Source organism: Ornithodoros turicata, chromosome 4, assembly GCF_037126465.1.
Source record: "Ornithodoros turicata isolate Travis chromosome 4, ASM3712646v1, whole genome shotgun sequence".
Taxonomy (NCBI): domain Eukaryota; kingdom Metazoa; phylum Arthropoda; class Arachnida; order Ixodida; family Argasidae; genus Ornithodoros; species Ornithodoros turicata.
The window spans coordinates 48,564,484-48,585,719 of NC_088204.1; the positions used below are offsets into that span (position 1 = coordinate 48,564,484).

The following is a 21,236-nucleotide window of genomic DNA, read 5'->3' on the forward strand; positions in this document are numbered from 1 at the left end:
TTTTTAAATGGACTGCGAACACAGACATAAGACTCTTTATCACGGCACAAGGCATTTATGTCAAAGGCATGCTTGTGGAGGGTTTTATTATGCCCTGCTGCTCAGTGTATGGCTTCTGCTTTTAGCTGGAAAACACCAATAAAAAAATTGTGAGGAAAGAAATATGCCACCTTCAGTCGCCATCGACCAAGCAAACTAAGTCAATAAAGGTGGTTGTTATTCACTCTGCTATGTGATTGTGTTCATGTTAAGTCACCTGTTTGGATCTGTTAGTACCAGCTAGCTTCCTTGTAATGTAACATGACCGCATGGAGGACAAAGAGGAGGAATTAGCTAGTCTGGCGTAGGAGCTCTCACACTGGCATAGCTGGTCAAAAAGAAAATGTGGGCCATACGTCACATAAAACACAACTACCAGTATATTTTCAGCAACCACTGGGTAATTTCTAGTAGGTGCGGTGCATATACCGTGTCCATAGACTGATTTTTTTATTCTTAGAGAAATCATATTTTTGCAGTTATAAGGAATGACAACATGTTCTACATCCGAAGTGGATGTAGTAATTAGGTCTCGTTTAATTGTTGGAAATAGAAGGTCGGTGCAAATGCAACGTCGGTTTCCCTATGTGCCGCTATTGTTTTCAAAAGCACGCTCGTGACCATTTAGTGTGAGGACATGGCCCCGAAATAATGGTTGTGTGAGAGTAAGTCTCGGAGCGTTCTTTTTGCCTTTTCACTTGAACGTGAGGGAGAAACAACGCTGCAGAACTGGCAAGCAGCACATTTAATGTAATGTCGCGCAGGATGCAAGTTTTATAGCGATTTCATATTTCAGCACAATATTTATAAGCTGTAAAAATAGGTGCAAGGGTACCATTGCATACAATGAAGCAGCTGGCACCGTAAATTTTAGACCTCTTCTTGGCGTGGGTGCTTAGCATAATGAGTGACCTGTTAATAAACGTACTTGAGGATTTCTGGATATGAAGATCATAGGAGAGAAAGGAAGGGAAACAAATACAACAGAGGTTGCCATTCATTTCTCACATTTCTGATTTCAGTTACTTGTTGCTCTTGGTTTTCTTCAGTTCGGACATCTGATATAACCAGAATTTGCACTGCATATCCAGGCGAATAAAAAAGATGCAAACATTTCTGTGAGAAAATTTCATGGTTTTTAAGACCTTCCCAGTTGGAAATCTGTTGCAAGTGGATCCTCTTTAAAACCACTTGCAAGTGGTTTATGAAACAATTCCCACTTAAGAAACCACTTCAGCCAGACCCCTTTGAGATCCACTTTGAAAACCACTTACAACCATGTCCACTTTGGAAACCACTTGTAAGTGGTTTATGAAACAATTCCCACTTCAGAAACCACTTGCAGTTGGATCCACCTTGAAAACCACTTGTAACCAAGTCCACTTTGGAACCCACTTGCAAGCAGATCCACTCTGGAAACCACTTCGTGGTTTCCAGACTGGATGTCCTTACAAGTGGTTTCCAGAGTGGAAAGGGCTGCAAGTGGCTTTCTAGGTGGGTCCAGCTCCAACTGGTTTCTGAGGTAGGGATCACTGCATAAAACAAACTACTTGTAGATGGGGAAAGAAAACATTCCTTGCTGCATAGTGTGTACATGGAGGAAGAAATGACATTGCACGTGGTAAAGCAGGGAACGTTATAACAGCATTTGCAGTATTTTGTTCAGTACATAATCACACAACATTAACGTGAACCTGAAGGCGTAAGTACAACAGTGCTTACTTCAGTGCAGAACACAACATATGTATTTAACTGTCCAAGTTAACTCTACAAACTCACACTCCCAGACCAGAAATCTTATTTGGTTTAAGCGGGGATCACATACACAATTTTCATTGAAAGTGACCAAAATTTCTCATTCCGAATCGACGAATTTTTTAAATGTGAATGTGAAGTGGAACCAGTCGCACAATTGGAGGTCTGCCTATAGTTTCCCATTGGCCAACAGCATCAAGGATTTTCCCATTAAAGTCACACTGATATTCTAATTTCCGATGCACTTTTTGACTGCGCAGTGATTATTCTGTTGCTTCAGAAAGCATGTTTTCGCTGTAAAAATGAGTTACACAAAATACCGTTCCTGCGTGAACATTTATTCTTACACACATAAAAATACAGTAGATGTGAAAATATTTAAAGTGGCAGATACAACTGTGAAAGTTATTTGTGATGTTTTTATAAGAGTGAGTATTCACCAAGCGGTTGAAAATCGCTAGCAGGACATAGGAATGCCAAGAACAGAAACCGTAACAAGCACTTACATGTTGTGAAGGTATTCTGTCAATCATCAACACACACCATCAATCCACAATGAGAAAGTTCACAGAGATGTCTCCCCATGTCCGAACAGTGACGACGAAAAAAATGGCATGAAGCTTTTTTTCGTAGGAGATTTCCAGTGTTGTACCCGTTACCGAAATATGGTATCGCAATACCGATACTCGTTACTTGAGAAAAAAGTATCGAAATACCGATATCGATACCTCTTTTTTAAAGTAACGAAGTACCGCTAACGTTACTGAAAAAAAGTAACGTGATACTTTTCTCGATACTTTTGTTTGAAATATGAAGATGATGCAACATAGAAATATCGCTTACGTCAAATGTTTTGCAGTAAAGCTAAAGCATATTTCATGTGTAGCTCGGACACGTTATGCTTTACTTTTATCGTGGTTTTGCTAAACCTTTATCACGGATAGTACGGACCGTGCTTTTATCAATAGCTGGTTCTCGAAGCCGTCTTCAGTGATCCTTGCAGGCCATCATCTCTCCGGCAGCTGACAGAGGCCAGTGTGGCAATTACGTTAGTGTCAAGCCCAATAGATACCGTGAAGTCCGATGCCCAAGGAATCCTATCCGAAGTTAACAATGCCACACCATATGTGAGCGTGACTCAGTGGGACACGGCAGCTTATAGTGGAATCCAGAGCGCACTGTGAAAGGCTTGACCTCTGTTCGTTAATCTCAGTTCTTCTCTTTAACACAGCGTGGTTATTTCCTCCAGTTTCAAAGAAAAACAGTGAACATGTAAGATGAAAGATGAAAGTCACTGAAAAGGTTAGCCAGCTGTAGGGATCGAACCCACATCTTCTGGATTACCGGTCCAGGGCTCTGTGTTGGTATAACTCCATGGTATAGCTCTGTGTTTGGTATAACTCCATAATTCCAGAGGTGTGTCCACAGGCTTCTTGTCGGTGGTTAGAAGGACCATTGACAATGAGTAAGAGTGAGAAATATGGTCGGTGAAGAAAGGGGGAGGCGCTAAAAAGTATCGGTATCGGTAACGATACAGAGATCTCGATTTGTAACGGAAATACTTTTCCGATACTGATTTTAAAACGTATCGCCGATACGCACCCCGATACCGAAAAAGTATCGATTACAGTAACGGCGTTACATGTAACGGCGATACGTACAACACTGGAGATTTCTAATGCCCGTCCAGCTTGCCTTTCTTGCGTGAAATTTAAGTCCAGCTTCGTTGAGAATCCGTTTTGTCCACCTGCCAAATGCCGACGCCCCTATGCCAGTCGCGTCGAACGAGGGTAACCTTCAAGTAATAACATTTCGAAAGATAATGCAAAAGCTGCTGGAACAGCCGCATGTCAACGTATGTGAGCAGCAAAATATATTACATACCGTTGGACACAGCGCGTGTGGCAACACACTGAGAGCACGATCCTTCCGTCAACGGCCGCGGTGCCTGCGAGTGCAAGGGTACAAACATGCACAGCGGTGTTGAAAAAACGGGAATGCTTGACAAATCGACTACTGACCTTAGAGACGGATAAAATCCTCGAAATCAAGCACGAGTACTTAAGAGCGACCGCGCACAACCTGATGCTCCAACATTTCGTGAGAGACTGGAGAGTGGAGACCGTTGGCGGGTTGGCGGTCCCGGCCGGCGTCCCCCCTCGCTTCTGGAGGACGAGTCGACATACATCCACTGATTGTTGTACGGAATGCATTAAAAATGGCTTACAGTAAGAGGTGAAATAGCAAGGTACCATGGCACATGTACTTTTGAGAATAATACGTTCACAAACATTTGAAATGACGCGAACTATTTTCAACTCGCACGAGCCACGATGTGGTGCGCCACGGAGACGTATTACGACGCGCCCTCTTGGCGATATCGCGGCCGACGTTCCTCCTCGGTCGCTTTGTTCGGAATAAATTTTAATTTCAAGTTTTCATTTAAATTGCACTTGCAATAATTTCGATACGGTTCGTGTGATGGAATTTCACTTGTTTGAATTGGTTTGAATTAGTTCTTCCTCAACACGAACACGAAGCGTTCTTCTTAATTATATATTATCCTAATCATGTTTTTCTTTTTCCTGCCAATAAATTCCCCAATCATATATTATTACTTAATTTGAGAGTGATGATGTACCCTTGTACCCTTGTGACCTCTCGATCCTCCATCCTGAACCACTCTGGCCTCAAAGTGGGTACATTTCTGACCACTTTGGCCCCTAAGTGGATCCGTTCTTGACCTCCTTGGCTTCTAAGTGGATCAATTCTTCACCACTTTAGCCCCAAAGTGGATCTCTGCTTGACCACTTTGGCCTTAAGTGGATCCCTCCTTGGCCACTTTAGCCCCAAAGTGGATCTCTGCTTGACCACTTTAGCCCCAAAGTGGATCTCTGCTTGACCACTTTGGCATCCAAGTGGATCCTGCTTAAACCACTTTGGCCTTCAAGTGGATCCTGTTTAAACCACTTTAGCCTTTAAGTGGATCCTGTTTAAACCACTTCAGATTCCACTTTGTTTTTCCAACTGGGTTGAAAATGGCATTCTTAGGTTCCAGGGTATTTAAAGAAGAGTGAAAACAAAGTGCTTGAAGTATTATGTCTAGATACACCTCTTGCAGCTTTTGCATGGCAAATCGTTGTCTAGGAAGGTGCGCGAATCAATGTGGATGTTCCTGAAATTAGAATGTTATTTCGTTACACTTTGAGATTAACGTATGCTGGTTACAAAAAATGAAGGCACCTCTGCTGACTTATGTTATTCATCCGAGAGAAAATAGTTTTTACTTGCAAACAAACTAACAGTTTTTTCACATTCATATGCAGCTTATTTGCAGAAAGACATTTCGAGAGTCTGTCCAGTACCTGTTCCCTGCATTTATCAGACCGTAGGCTCACAAGGAAAACCACAGGCAGGAAAGTACACAGGCAGGTTCCGATTTCACGATTGTACGGTTCTGAGGCTGGAACACACACAGACGGACAAACACAACACATCTACAAGGTATCGGTATCGGGCTTTTTTCGTCGATCGTCACTTTTCAACTCTCCGATTTCACAACCAAGGCAGCCCTGCATGAGAATGGCGATGTCCGCGACAATGTTCATAATATAGCAGGTGTCCACCATAGCTGGAACAAACACCGGGAACTGATTTGGTGACTTGCGACACGAATTCAGAGTTCGACATGCTCCAATTTGACAGGCGAGTAGCAGAACAAAGCACTAACTGCAGTGTCAACAGAATTCTGATAGCCGGCGAAAAATACAGTAAACGATTCGTCCAGACTCGGTACTCTCGTTCCCAGCCCACCGCAAAGAGCCACACCCTGCGGGGAACTACTTTGAGGCGCGGGAGCCAAAAGCCTTCGCTGCTGTGAGGCTGTCGTGCCTGTCGACCAATCAGAGACGATTTATTTTGAAAGTTTGAATCTCAAGCGTTTATATCGCAAAAGTTGATCTTTACGGCTTTATCTTTACACCGTGGATTTTTTTAAGATTTATTTTGGGGAGTTTATTCTCGAAGTTTATTTTGCGAAGTGTAAACCAGAGTGATCCCCTCGCTCCTACTCTAGGACCCGCTATAGCCCTTTCCGGGAACATATCCCACTGCTGCTTCCCAATCCATCTCATACAACACATTCTGAGAAACGGGACGCGTGCGAAGAAAACAGTTCTCTCACGTGCAAACACTGAGCTCACAAAACCAAAGATGACGCCGGACTGGACTGATTCAGCCATGCAGATCCAATCGGCTCGGATTTCGAATCTCTCCAAAATAATTGTTAAAAATATTGATATTTTGAGTTCCGATAAAGTTACGTGAAGTACTTTTTAGTTTATAATTAACTGTTTGAAAACTATTTTAGATTTTATTATCGCAGTTGACATATCGCAAATATGGGCAGCATATTGTAGCACTTTGTAGTGCGTTATCATGCACAACAAGAAGCGCGTTCCTTTCCTGCTTTTCTTGCTGCAAGCAGTGCATGTGGACATCGACTTTCAACTTTTGACTGTGTCAATGAATTAACATCCCAGACAGAACATATCGTGTCCCATAATATTCCCAAATCGATCATCCATGTCCGCATCCTGGGCAGATGTCCTAGGGAAGTCCCATACGGATGTGAATATTTCCCCCTCAAAGGCTGTGCTCGAGTTGTCCGACGATGATCCGACCAGGATTGAAAACGAATGCACCTGCGCTGTGTCACGTGGTCGCAACGGTCGTTGCATGTTGCACTGTGAAGAGCAATCATTGCGCAATCGAAACGACGCGGCAGGGCGTAATCTGTGTGTAGTTTCGAAATGGAAATTGTGTAGGTAGATGGCTAGATTCAGTTTCTTGGCATTCCTTAGTTTATTTTGCAATACGCCATGCTGGAATACGAAAAAAATATTATTACTATGTGTCTTTGCACAAGTTTCGCATTCGCAAATATCGTGGGTACGAAACTTGTGCTTGGTATGTTCTGCTAAATCTAAGTAGTATATAGGGGTTGGGAGGGAAACTGGATGAGAGTTAGCTATATGGACCTCTGGGCCCTACCCTGAGCCCTGCGCGTATTTTTCCCTGCGCGGCGCGTGTGCGGAGGGTTGTCCGTGCGCTTATAACATGCAGAGACATGCAAAGAAGGGTCATACACAAAAAGTACAAGTGAAAATATATTTATTAATGCCAATTGTAATGCCAATCAAGTTGAGATATATCTATTAAAGCCAATTGTGCTGGGAATTGTGCCAATTGTGATGCCAATCAGGTGAAGGAGAAAAACCCAGTCGAAAAACCTTCACGACCTGTAACAGAAGAAACACAATACACATAATAAAGAATATGTACATTTATTGTTCTCTAAATATTTCATTCAATGTCTCCATGATAACATTTTTTAGAAACTCTTTTGTTTCCAATCCTGAAAGAAAACATCAAATTAACGTCGTCACATTTGCTTACCACACGATAACTCACGTTGGACACAGCACTGACCTGAAAAGTAGATATTGTTATTATGCGAAACCACAATTGTATTTCAATAATACATACAATGCTGTGGTGGCAGACCCCAGTAATCTGTAAGCGAATCTAAATTAATATCAATTTATACATTTCATTAATACATACACTGTGGCGACGGACCCCAGTAATCTGTAAGTGAACATCATTTATTATTGTAATTATGCTATAACTTTTACTTACATTCAGGCGTTGGTCTTGGTACTGGCGTGTAAGCTGAAAAAAGATATTATCAATTAATAACACACACACACACACACACACACAACTACACAGCAACTATATACACAACACAATAATACATACATATCGCCGGCGGCGACTCTGGAGCTGAAACATGAAATCAAATTTAAACACCTTTTTCATATTCTTTATAATTCCTTACCGTTTTGAAAAAATGACGGACTAGAGCTAAATACTGAAAAAAAAGACAATAGCCATGAGAAAAAAGAACTACATTGCAAATCAAAAACTTACTGCTCTCATCCGACACTGGCGTGTAAGCTGAAAAGATATCATCAATTAATAATACACACACACACACACACACAACTACACAACAACATCAACTATACACAAACACAACAACTATATACACAACACAATAATACATACATATCGGCGGCGGCGACTCTGGAGCTGAAACAAGAAATCAAATTTAAACACCTTTTTCATATTCTTTATAATTCCTTACCATTTTCAAAGTATATTGGGCTCGAGCTGAGTTCTGAAAAAGACAATATCCATGAGAAAAAAGAACTACATTGCGAATCAAAAACTTACCGTTTTTGTTGGACATTTTTTTGGAATGTGTGTCAGTCAAGTGAGGAAGAAACTTTTAAACGTGTGCGTCCTCATTATCATACAACCTCCTCTCCACTCTTTCCCATTTATTACCGTTCGAGCGAGCCCACCTCCTCATTTTCCCATTCGTTCCCCAGACCAGGAGCTCTCTCCCAAAATAATTATGCGGAAGCTCTTTCGTCGCTGTTTCGGAAAGAAATGTGAAGAGGAGGAAGTTGAGTCTACCGAAGACAGGAAATGGCGTCTGAAACAAGAAATTCATGAAGCAAAAGCTGAAGCTATCAGACGCGTTTTGTCTCACGAACGTCTCCTCAGGATCAAACGAGAGTCTGCGAAAAGTCAATTTGATCAAATCGACGGTGGAGGGTAATAATTACTTTAAAAGCGATTAAACCCCCGTGCCGGGGTTTTATCGCTTTTAAAGTATGCTGTACCGAACAGCCCAATTTTTAACCATTTTCGAGGGTAATAAATCTAGTTATCAATACATCTTATTATCAGTTTCAGTTCTACCTCTGCGACACAATGTCCGACGTAAGACCGTTTTCTTTCATCCACCCTGCACGAATTATTATATGCGGACCTTCCATGTCAGGAAAAACTTACTTAGTTCGTAACATCCTTAGAAATCTATCAGTATTCAGTGTAGTCCCAGAACAAATATTTTATGTTAGTAAATATGATGCTAGCTGGCAGAATGAATTCACTAAAATTACATTTAGTAAAGAATTACCAACGACATGGGATGAGAACATACCAACACTGATTATAGTTGATGATCTCATGACTGAAAAGAATGTTATGCAAGATATGGTTCACCTCTATACGAGAGCGTCCCATCACAAGAATGCATCAATTATTTTTCTTTGTCAATACTTATTCCATAACGATGTAAACTACCGCACTCTATCCCACAACAGCACATATATAATATTATTCAATAATTTAAAATCTCGTGCGCAACTCGAACTTCTAGGACGACAAATCTACGGGAAATCACGGTTGCCATACTTTCTGAATGCATTCGAACAAGCACCAGAGAAACCATTTGGTTATCTAGTGATTGACCTACACCCACTTACCCAGTCTGATAAAAGATTGCGAACAGGTATAACCAAGCTCGAGTCACAATTTGTTTTCATACCAAAATGAAAAGTCTACGTCACCATTTAACTGTCCTTAAAGTGCTTGCAACCTGCACTCCAAAAGAACGGGAAAACATATTGAAGGAGGCTCCTCCGCATAGCATTGAAGCTCTTTCCGAAGTTTGCAAGAATATATTGAATGGTAATGTTAAACCGTCACCAACACTATACAAAGATTTAAAGAAATATAAAGCTACAATTCGATACATCGCATATAAAACATTGCACAAATCACTAAAGAAGCTACAAAAGTTTTTATATCGACAACGAGGAGGTTTGGTCCCATTACTCCCACTACTACTGACAGGCTTGACTAGTATACTAGGTGGTGTAGCAGGGCGGGCTATAGCTAAGGTAGCAGGTGTTTGAAAATGGCAACAAAAATCGAGCGATTAAATCCAGTGGACACTATTTTGGAATCTAATGAAAGCGAAGATGTAAAGGTGAAGCGTATGCTAACAGCTATGTACTACACCATAAAAAATCAATTGAAACCGACAATAGAATCAGATCCGCCAATAATAAAACCATTACAAATAAAGGAAAGTATTAGCAGAAAATTCGATTATGACGCTCTACCAGATAATATAAATATTTAAAAAGTTAGGCGCATAGTGTCAGCGATACCGAGGAGTTTGTCATGGAATGAAACATCATTCATAACAACAAAACCATTCAGGGCTCTAGTATAATGGAATTGGTCTTGTACCTATCCCGTCATAAACGAGTGAGGCCCGCTTGGTTTCTAAAGGTGTCAAAACTTCTACCATCACACAAGATCAGACAGAAAAGAAAATCAAAGAAGAAAATATTGTGGGAGACCTACAAGTCGCCGCAAAGAACAAAGTTGATTTCATCTTCGGACGAAGAATATTTCTCAGAAGGATGAGCTACAGATCAACTGACGGCGGGCTCGGAGGGGTCAAACGCTATCAAAAGGCACGAAAAATCACAAGGCAAGAAGCACTACAAGAATTACAACGCGACGACGTCTATACTCTCCACAAAGATGCAAGACGAAGATTTAAGAGAAGGAAAGTCATCTCACTCCACCTGAATGATCTACATCAAGCAGACCTCATTTCATTCATCCAATACAAGAAATACAATAAAGGATTCTCATACATACTGCTTGTGATAGACTGTTTGTTGAGGCAAGTCATGGCCACACCTCTCAAGACCAAGCGAGGTGAAGATGTGAAGAAAGCATTTATGAAGCTATATCGAAATAGGGGCACATATCCACGACTAATCCAAGTAGATCAAGGGTCTGAGTTCTTCAACAAACATGTGCAGGCTTGGTGTAGGCGACATGGTATAGTTCTCTATCATTCGTTTTCAATTACAAAATCTTGTTTAGCTGAACGCGCCATTAGGACTATTAAAGGTCGCCTATTCCGTTATTTCCGTAGTAAAGGACATCACAAGTACCTTAAAATTCTTCCAAAGATTATAGAAGTTTATAACAATTCTTACCATAGAACTATTAAAATGGCACCGGATGAAGTGAATGAAAGTAACGAGGTTGAGCTCTTCAATAGACTCAATAGTAAAAAAGATGATGACATCACAATACCATTCGAAATTGGCCAGCAAGTTTGTGTTCTATTGAATCGATCAATATTTGACAAGGGGTACACAGGACACTGGTCTCATGTTATCTATACAATTTCGAGGTATAAGAAAACAGATCCACCTGTCTTTTACATTGCAGGCCCAGATGGTGTAGAAGAAGAGGGCACATATTATGCAAACGAATTGCAGCGCGTTATTAAAGAGGCTGATGACCCATATCCAATTGAAAAAATTATATCCAGTAAGAAAATTGATGGAGTCACTCATTATAAAGTGAAGTGGGCTGGTTATGACGATTCATTTAATTCGTGGGTTCCAGTGCACGATGTTGCCAGGCTCTGAGTTTTATATGTACCTCATATCCAATGATTGTACCGAATTATATCCAACAAATACACTGGACAACTTTACAATTGCTTTGAATGCACCCCTACAACTGAGTGGAAAGTATGAAGTTGGGTTACAAGAACTATGTATCTGTAATCTATTCTACAATATACTGCGGACTGATGACGGTGTCATGCAGGTTGATTACAAAGACTTTGCAGAGGTTCGCAAGACTATTGTCGTTAAAAAAACTCTTGAAATGGCCCTTCTAGAGCTTTTTGAAGACTTGAACAGTTCTCTCAATTATATTGACGGGAGATATGTATTCAGTTTACCGCATTCTGTTCGGTCAATTAAATTTATAGATGAAAACTTGCAAGAGACTATTGGAGTGTCATCCATTCAAGGCAATACTATAATAGGTTCTAAGGTGCCTCGTCAGGACACATTCCTTCGAGAGGAAATCGCTTCGCAGCTATGCATACTAGAAGAAATTTATATTCTTACTTCAAATGGCTTGATCGCATTCATTCCAGGTTGTTCTATCAAGACAACATTAAATCGTTTTTTTTAAACACACAAAATTGAAGCAAATGTAACATTTCGAGAGAATAGTTATAGATTGTCACAGTCATTACACAGTCTCTTTGCTATTCCAGAACAGCTCAAGAATCTCCTCAGATTAAATAATTTTAATATAAAAGATGATACAGCCTACTACTATGGAGATCCATTTGAACGCACTTATGACTTGATTATAGAGAAAGAAGTACTGGTTACAAAAAGAATAACTATTCCACCAGATCATTATGAAACTCCGAAATTACTGCTACATACAATCAACAATCAATTAGAAGGCAAAGCTCTACTCACATATAGTAATGACAGAAAGCTCTGCACTATCAACCCAATTGACGGTGTTACCATTCATCTATCAGAATACCTCTCTAATATGCTAGGTTTTGCACCACTTACAACTTTTGCGAACAGTACAAGTGGAAACACACACCTCAGACTTACACCATTATTTCATCATTTTATAGTTTATTGCGATATTATCGAATCATCGCACTTGGGTGCAAAGAAGTTTCCCATATTAAAATTAGTTCCATACTCTGCAAAGGAAGACAATATCATTCATTATGCTTTCCAAAACATGCAATATTTTAAGCTATTGCATAATGAAATAAATTTCATTTCAATTAAGTTGTGTGACGACTCTGGTCGACCTCTCCACTTCAAAGAACCGGGCAAAAGAGCTCTAGCTCTACATTTTAGACATGTATCTTAAAGAAATCCCGGAAATCCACTACGGTCATGGACTTGGCAATATTACGCCATACTCAGGAGGACCAATGTTCCAGAGGGGCAGTGGATTCTTTAAATCATTGCGCAAGTTTGCATTACCACTCCTGCGACGAGCACATCCATACGTTACTAAGACCGCAATGAATGCAGCAAAAAACCTGGCATGAAAACTATCAGATGGTCAACATTTGAAAGAAGCCATTAGAAGCAGTGCATCCGAGCTTAAGTCGCAAGTGTTAAAAGATTTCGCTGGCGGCGGTGGCAGACGTAGGAAAAGAAGAAGAAAAGACGTCTTCGACAAGCAACCCAATTGGAGTGAGGAATAAATATTTTCATCAACGCTGGCGTCCGTTTGTCTGACTGGATAGTAAAAATGAGCAGTCCAAGATAGGGCTAAATGGGAAATAAGGCAAGATTGCAGTGGGGATAAGTGCGACTGTCCACTTAAAAAAGCCATTAGAACCGGCGCATCGACACGGGAGGTCGCGACGATAACGGGTTGCGGTGGGGGTAAGTCAAAACGACTGTCCACTTAAAAAAAAACCGTTAGAACCGGCGCATCGACACGGAGTTGTCCAATTTGAAAGAAAACCATTAGAAGTGGTGCGTCGACGCCGGAGGTCTCGACACGGGATTGGATTTCGTACTCGTTACCATAGGTCATGGGAAGATGCGATAAAAAGCTGCTTAGGAAGAGCTGCGAAACGACTCATTTCTTCTTAGAAGCGACACACTGTCTTCCAACTTGAAAGAAGTGGAGGGGGACAAAGGGGAAATAAGTGGCTACAGGTAAACGATCCTAAAAATAAAACATAGGAGAGGGTGACAATTGTATTCAGTCGCAAACATGTCACTGGTCAACGTAGTCCACGCCCAGTTCGAATTGGTTTTGAAGGGGGAGTGTGAGCTTTTTCAAATCCCACCCACTCAAATTTCTGTAGAATCATGCAAGAATCAATTATTCTACCCTGTATCAACAATTACAGGCGGCAAATCTACGATTGAATGGAATATAAGTAACTTATCCGATCTCTATCTCGATGTTTCTAGTATGTACATTAAACTAACTGTGCAGATATTGAGAAGCGATGGGAGTGATCCGTATACAAGAACGGCGGATGGTGTAGTCAACGATGTTGTATTCCCCGTGAATAACTTGGGAGCTGCAATGTTTAAGTATATTAATGTGTATATCAATCAGCGATTGGTATCATCAAATTGTTTGAATTCCTACTGATGTATGCTTGATACTTTGCTCCACACCAACACACATCTTCAGAAAACAGTAGATGATTGCGGAATGTATGTTTATGATTCAGGTGAACATGCCGCAAACGATCCAAATTCGAATGTTGCTAAAGAACTCATTTCTAGAACAAGTGGTGGCAAACTATTTGAAGTTGTCATGCGTGTTAATACGGATTTGACAGATCAAATTAAGCTATTATTACCGGGATTGGATGTTAGGGTGTCTGCTGTGCACGCCAGCGACATGCATCGCTTATTGACGGGTCCAGGAGAAACTCATCAACATCAAATCAAGATACACAATGCAGTACTGTCATTATGTAAAGTCAAAGTCAGTAACTCAACTTTCCTGTCTCACCAGTCTATACTGAAGAAACATCCAGCGTGTTATACTATGCGAGGTTTAGAGAGCAAAATTAAGACAATAACTGCTGGCTCAGTGGATGGGATTTTCGACAATCTATACACCAATCGCATTCCAGATCGGATCTCAATGGTTATGACACGGACCGACGCCTATCAGGGTGACTTCAAACTGAGTCATTTCAATTTTGAGCATTTCAATGTGAGTTCAGTAACATTAACAATTGCTGGACATCGAAAACAACTCTCATACGACTGGGACAATGACCTATGCAGAGGAAGCTATTATGATTTCCTATCTCAACTGAATGATAGAAGCGTCGAGCTGCGTTATCAGAATTATAAAACTAATTCATTCATATTGCATTGGAACCTCAGTGCAGACGAGTCCGTTGGCGGCTACTTTAATCCGATACGTAAGGAAAATTGTAGAATTGAACTTAAATTTGCAAAACCATTGCCTCACGCTGTGTCGATTATACTTATAAGTGAGAGCCCCAAGATATTGACAGTCAATGCTGACCTTGCAGTTCATTTGGATTAAATCATGGACGTTCTAGATCTTGAATTATTGTTTTCAACGAACCCTCAAACTGTGAGAATGTATCGAGGAACCTACGCTGTCGACAGAGTTTCGCCACTTCAAGAAGAAGGTTTCATTGTCATTAATACGCATCCACACGACGGCCCAGGAGAGCATTGGTTGTTGTACATGATGGATCGAAATGATAGCTTCATCTATGTGGACAGCTTTGGTCTACCACCAATTGAAGAGGAACTGTTAGATCTACCTGTTGACGAATATTGTGACAAGTGTATACAAAGTCTCTACAGCTCCCACTCCGGCCTATTTGTTTCCGTATTTGCTTCTCGTCTTTGTAAGAATTATTTATTCACTCAAAAGCATTATGTCATTATTTGACAATAACCTTGTACACAACGATCTCAAGGTAATAAAAATGACTGAAGAGGAATACCTCATTTAAGAAAAATTCTCTCATTTATTCAACGTACAAGCACTTTGAAGATAATCCTTCAGACTCACTATCTTGCGAGATCCATTGTCTTTTCGTTGGACGATGTAGTGCGAATGCTGAATGGAATAATTCCGAAGGATCGGTCTTCTCAAACTGGCATTGATAATGGCCGGTGAAATCTGTTCACCATCACGGTATCGTCTTAACAAGTCACATTTCACGGCGACAAACTTTTGTAGTCTCTTCCTTAGTTGTCCACGTCTTGTTTTGAGTTGATACGGTAAACATCGCAATATGAGTGTGAAGTCACTCTCAGGTCCGTTGCAATTCAAGTACGAGTTTAATTTCATCAGGTCTTTATACATCATCCACTGTATAGTCAAGTGAAATCTCTCAGCCGAGTTCATACTCAATCCGAGTTGGGATGGCATCCGAGAAATGGTCTGATGTTATGATCTAGCCAGTCTGACGATTTCGTTGAAATCAATCCCCCGCAGCGACATTGTCTCAGATGATCGCCATTTTGTATAAAGAAACTTCTGGGTGGTGTCTTCAATGTTTGCACAATGGGCAAGTCGCCTGTCAGAAGACACTCGTAATCTAAAACAAAAATCTCCTTAAAGTTACTGGAAAGAGAGGAGAAAAGCTGTAAAAACTCAGTCCTCCAGGGAGAGTGAATAGCACTCGTCTGTTTCCATCGTTGATTTGGGAGAGAATGAGATGGAAAGGATGCCTATTGGTTTTCTTAGTATGCCATTGGTTAACGATTTTCTATATACAATTTTGGGTTCCGCCCACATTTACTATAAAATAGTGACCCATGGCTTGTTTTTTCCACCAAGTTCTGTTGCCCTGGTTGCAGTGCTTGTTTCCTTTGCCAAAAATTGTTTTGGTGTGCTGACGAGATCTTTGAAAAGTAAGTCTGCTTCTTGCTTATTGTTCTTATTTTAATTTATGGGATGTCTGTTTCTAGTGCCTCGCTGTGGAATCTGTGGGTATGATTGCGTTGAGGAGGTAATTCGTCGTATGGAGGAGGAAGCTAACATTCCAAATTTAGATCCTGCTTTGTTTGATGAAGAGTGGGGATTAGAATTTGATCAGGTATTGATGGATGGAGTTTTTGATGATAATACGCCGGCAGATGCCGTGCAAAATCCAGATAGCCCAGCGCCTGTTGTGAACGATCTCGCGGAACATGTTTCGGTGGCTCATCCTGTTATTAGCGTACCATACTTTCTGTTCTTTGAAACCGGTGCGGCCTTTGAAGGGTACCTTGGACGTTACGTCCTGTTCGCGTCACCGTATGACGACTTTGTCGAGGATCCGTTCGAATACCTGGTACATTACCAGCACAATATAGTTTCCATATATTACAACAGCACCCAATACCTTTTAAATTTTATATGCGTGTGAAAGTATTGATGGTAAAGCAAGTTGGCGATTCGATGAGCGGTCACTTTGCTTTTCTAAGTGCCGTGTCGCGTGAAATTCATAGTCTCGCGGATATAATGGTTGTGCTAAATGAAATGATTAGCGAGTTAGCACGCAACCTGGAAAATTATCAGGGTGAAGGTAGCGGTTACGTCTCCCGAGACGTATCCGAAATCGAATTGAATATAAGCACAATTGAAAAAAAGAAGATTGGCTGTGATACTGTAATTCCTGCCGAATTGAAAAAAAAGAAGAAGAACACTCACAAATGTAAAATGCCCAGACAATGAGTGTTTCAAATATAATACTTTAGCACTATTGCATCCTCAAAAAACATTTGGAAATGATTGGAAAACATATCGCAAATATCTAGTTGATCTCGATTCGAATCCATTGGCACGAGTCAGATGGTGGCCCAACGGTCCGCTATCGTATTCGGAGATTGCAGAATTTGAAGAACAGAATCAAATTGAAGGGTATGTGTACTCATATCAGGATGGGAGTATCCACACTTCTCGTGTTCCGCGTCTCGCATTTAACGATAAAGTGCAATTATTGGAATTTGATAATCACTTTTTTGGGATAAAGAATTATAGTACCTTGTTTGGTCGCAAAGAAATGTTTTTTTGTGAAAGGTGTACGAGGGGATTTACAACACAGGAAAACCTAGTGTCACATAGGAGAGTGTGCAGGAATTTTGAGGAGCTTTTGTTGGAGTTCCCTGAGCCAGGTAAGAATGTTCTAAAATTTGACAAGTTTGGTCACATGTTTGCATTTCCATCTATTATCGGACTCGATACAGAGTCTGTCCTCGACCCTAATACGAACGTGAAAAGTGCCGTGCAGAAGCATGTTATGAGTTCCTTCTGCTGCATTCTAATCAGAACCTATGATTCGAAAATACTCGCAAATGAAAAATATTTAGGCCCCGATGCCGCTTCCAGGTGCGTCGACTGCCTGTTACGTTTTCATAACAAGGTGGTCGATATCAGTCGTTGCCCTGCCCCCATTAAACTCACAGACGAAGAAACTCGTAAACATGTCGCTGCAACGCACTGTGAGTATTGTGGTGCGTTATTTGGTGTTGACAGGAAAAGGGTTCGTCATCATGATCACAGCCGTGAAAGCAGTGTCAGCAACTTTTTGGCTAGCATTTGTAACGAATGGAACATCAGTTGCAGCAATCACGGCAAAATTCCCGTGCTCATCCACAACCTTCAGTACGACATCAGCTCCTTGTTGCATTGCTTCCATGCTTTGAAGTGGAAACACCCGCACAAGCTCATCGCGACGAGCTCGGAGAAGATTCGCAATTTTGAATATGGCAATCTCATATTCAGGGACACCACGCAATTTTTAAATAGTTCCCTTTCTTGTTTGGTGGATAGTTTGAAGGTGTCGGAAGGAATTGATGCATTTAAGTGCCTACAGCAAGTGTTTGGTAATGAATTTGCACGTTTAACTAGGAAAGGTGTGTACCCTTATTCCTGGATCAAAAGCTTTCAAGTCTACAATGAAGAATGCCTGCCAGCCAAGGATGGTTTTTATGACGATTTGAATGGAACACACATCAGCGAAGATGACTATGCTTTCGCTCGGGAAACATATGACCATTTTGGTTGCAAGTCATTGAAAGATTCTACAATGATCTATTTGGAATGTGATGTCCTGCTCCTTTTAGATGTTATGCAGCATTTTAGACAGCTTTCTATGAGGACATATGGATTGGAAGTGCTGCACTTTGTCAGTCTACCCGGATTCAGTTGGCAGGCTGCTCTCAAGTATACAAAGGCCGAGATCGAGCTGCTTACAGATGAAGATATGTATCGAACCTTCGAGTCTTCTATTAGAGGTAGTATTTGCCAACAAGGATTGAGGTATGCTGCTGCCAATAACAAATATTGTGCAAACTTTGACCCGGAGAAACCGCAAAGTTACATCTCCTATTGGGATGCAAACAGTCTGTATGCTGGTTGCCAAACATTGCCATTGCCTATTGGAAGATTCGAGTGGGTGCCCGAATCCGAATTTTCGAGTTTGGACATCATTAACCATCCTCAGGATGCAGAGTATGGCTACATTTACGTGTGCGACCGTCTACCCACCAGAGCTACACCAGAAGACCAGGTATTTCCCACTAGCTCCAATGAAGCAAAAGGTTGATGAGAGTTGGTTGTCAGAGTATCAGTTGGCTCTAAAAGACCAATTGAATTACAAACCTGCAGCACAGGGTAAGTTACTTCTCACTTGTAATGATAAAACAGAGTATGTTGTACATTATCGTTTGTTGAGTCTGTATTGTAAGTTAGGTATGCGGGTTAGCAAAATTCATAGAGTGTTGAAATTTCGTCAGGGTACGATCTTTGGCCCGTACATTGAAATGAACATTTAGCGACGCATTGCAGCGCAAACGGACTTTGAGAAGCAGTTGTATAAGATCAATTGTAACTCTTTGTACGGTAGAACGCTCCTTTCCCCCAGGCGATTTAGATCAATTAAGATAGCATTCACCAAAGAAGAGGCCCAAAGATATAGCTCCTCAAACGACTGCATTCGATTTGAAATTTTGTCAGAGAATTGTGTGTTGTATGAGATGAAGAAAAGGAAGGTAAAGTGTAGCTTTCTATTACAGATTGGTTTTTGTATTTTAGATTATAGTAAGTTGGTAATGTACGAATTTGTCTATTGCACTCTCTTGGAAAAGTTGAATTGCCCCATCACCATCATGTATTCGGATACCGATTCTATCATCGGTGTGTTTCATACGTCAGAGTATGAAGAGGAAATCAAAAAGATTGCAGATGATAGTAGTAAGTACTGACCACGCTTATCCGGAAACGCTACAAGGCTTCTGGACGCCATTAATTAGCAATTAGAGCTAATTGGGAACCCCCACATTAATCAGCATCATCCAATGAGTCATCACACTAATTGGGGAGCGTCTAACTAGTGTCCAGACCACCCTGTGCGTTTCCGGATAAACGTGGTCATAAAAAATAAAAAAATAGATAGAGATAGAGTGGAGAGAAGGAGTTTAGTTGAAGATCAACGACGCCATCTTGAAGGAAGCGGCCCGGAAAGGCCGCTGACCATCGCCGGGCGACGGAGCACAGAGGCAGGTTGCAAAGCATCCCAGCTATGACCACAAGTTCCGGACATCCTGTGACGTCAGCTGTGACGTCATCATGGCATGTCTGGGCAAGTTAGGACAGCTCTGGATATGCAAGGAGAAAAACACTCATAATACAGAGGCTGGGAAAGCAAGAGTATGCAAACCATCAATAGCTAACAAGAAAAAACAATTAGTTACACAACAAATGAGCGACACCAGAACAGGAGCGCAGAACCATGCGACTGCTCCATCCGAGAGGCAGGCAGAAACTGACTCGTAATGGTTTTTGTCCTGTATAAACCCCGCAGCTGCACCCCCTAGCGGTTACTTTCTCAACTAATCTCACAACAAAATTATTAAGAATCACGCCAGCGCTACTCCCGGTCCCAAGGCAGAAGATGATAGAAAATGGCGGGAATGCCCGGACAACAGCACCCAGCACCCGACGTGCACGGGCACGAAAATCGCAAACAAAACGGGAACAAAGTTGGCGAAAGCATTAGTTACACAACAAATCACCTCACCACAGTAGGAGCGTAGACCGATGCGACTGCTCTCGTCGACAGCCAGGGATCAAGTGACGACGGAGCGAACGACCGCACGTCTTCTCCCAACGAGAGCCAGAGGTGGACTGACGTAAGCGCCACTCTACGGGTGCTACGCATGCGCGCGCTCGTAGCGCCCTCTGCGAGAGGCTAAGAGAGAAGAGCATTCCTGCGCCCTCTTCTCTCGTTGCTCATTGGTCGTGAGGCTAAGTGAGAAGAGCATTCCTGCGCCCCCTGCTGGCCGTTCTCATTGGTCATGAGGCTAAGTGAGAAGAGCATTCCTGCGCCCCCTGCTGGCAGTTCTCATTGGTCCAGACATCATCCTATTGTCTCAGGGCTACACTGTTTTTTTCCACTAATGCTCCTTTGCTCAATCTGCAGTGAAGCCACGGTATGACGTCATCATGCAACTGCGTGGCTCAAGGCCGCGTGCGCTCTAGACAGGGGACCTATTGTTTATTGAATCACTATCCCAAGATTATTTCCTTTATTATTCTATAACAACTGAATAGGAAACTATTGCAGAAGAGCACCATGCATGAAAGCTGATCGTAGGAATTCCAAAGTCTTACTAAATGAGACTTGCAAAAGAACAAAATATCCTAACATGTAACTCCATCAACGGCAAATAAGAGGACTAGGTACTCAACAAATCAACGCGCGCAGAACTCAGGGCAGCACTATCGTCAAGACAACAATGTTCCTTGTCAAAAGAGAAAAATTACAAAACGTCAACACAGGAAAGCATGCATATCGGGGCATGTCAGAACACGTCAGCACAAATTGTACGTCTGCTGGGCAACAGAGGAAAACAAACACTTGAACAGAGTGAAAAAGACACTCACCATCATTTTTCCCGTTCACAGCATTCCCTCATTGTAAATCCGCTCGTCACAAAATCCACCTGCATCGTCGAACACCATTCACCAGTGACGAACCACACATCCGCACCCCATCAGCGGCAGACAGAACCCCACCGAAGCTACGCTCTTCCACTGACGGCCAACGCCAGGAGCAGAATTTGCGTGTCGAGACCCGTCAGTGTCCAAGAGAGAAGTGAATCCTTGCGCCCCCTGCAGGCCGTTCTCAT

General features: G+C 41.7%; 1 protein-coding gene across 1 annotated transcript; it reads right to left on the reverse strand.

The window, feature by feature from the left end:
* Positions 1-7,186: 7,186 nt before the first annotated feature.
* Positions 7,187-9,555, reverse strand: LOC135392406 (uncharacterized). The gene is made up of 8 exons (XM_064623121.1): positions 8,006-9,555; positions 7,927-7,950; positions 7,789-7,815; positions 7,697-7,729; positions 7,618-7,641; positions 7,420-7,527; positions 7,267-7,284; positions 7,187-7,210 (listed from the first exon to the last, which is right to left on the reverse strand). The coding sequence occupies exons 1-8, from the start codon at positions 8,108-8,110 to the stop codon at positions 7,187-7,189; spliced, it is 363 nt and encodes a 120-aa protein (XP_064479191.1). The 5' UTR covers positions 8,111-9,555.
* Positions 9,556-21,236: the final 11,681 nt, after the last annotated feature.

What these genes read in the sequence shown, in the direction of transcription:
- LOC135392406 (XM_064623121.1), bottom strand. Translation starts at nt 8,110, where the DNA reads ATGTCCAACAAAAACGGTAAGTTTTTGATTCGCAATGTAGTTCTTTTT. An exon ending in GCCAGTGTCGGATGAGAGCA is followed by an intron (nt 7,730 to 7,788) that starts GTAAGTTTTTGA and finishes CTTTTTTTTCAG; the next exon opens with TATTTAGCTCTAGTCCGTCA. An exon ending in AGAGTCGCCGCCGGCGATAT is followed by an intron (nt 7,528 to 7,617) that starts GTATGTATTATT and finishes ATCTTTTTTCAG; the next exon opens with CTTACACGCCAGTACCAAGA.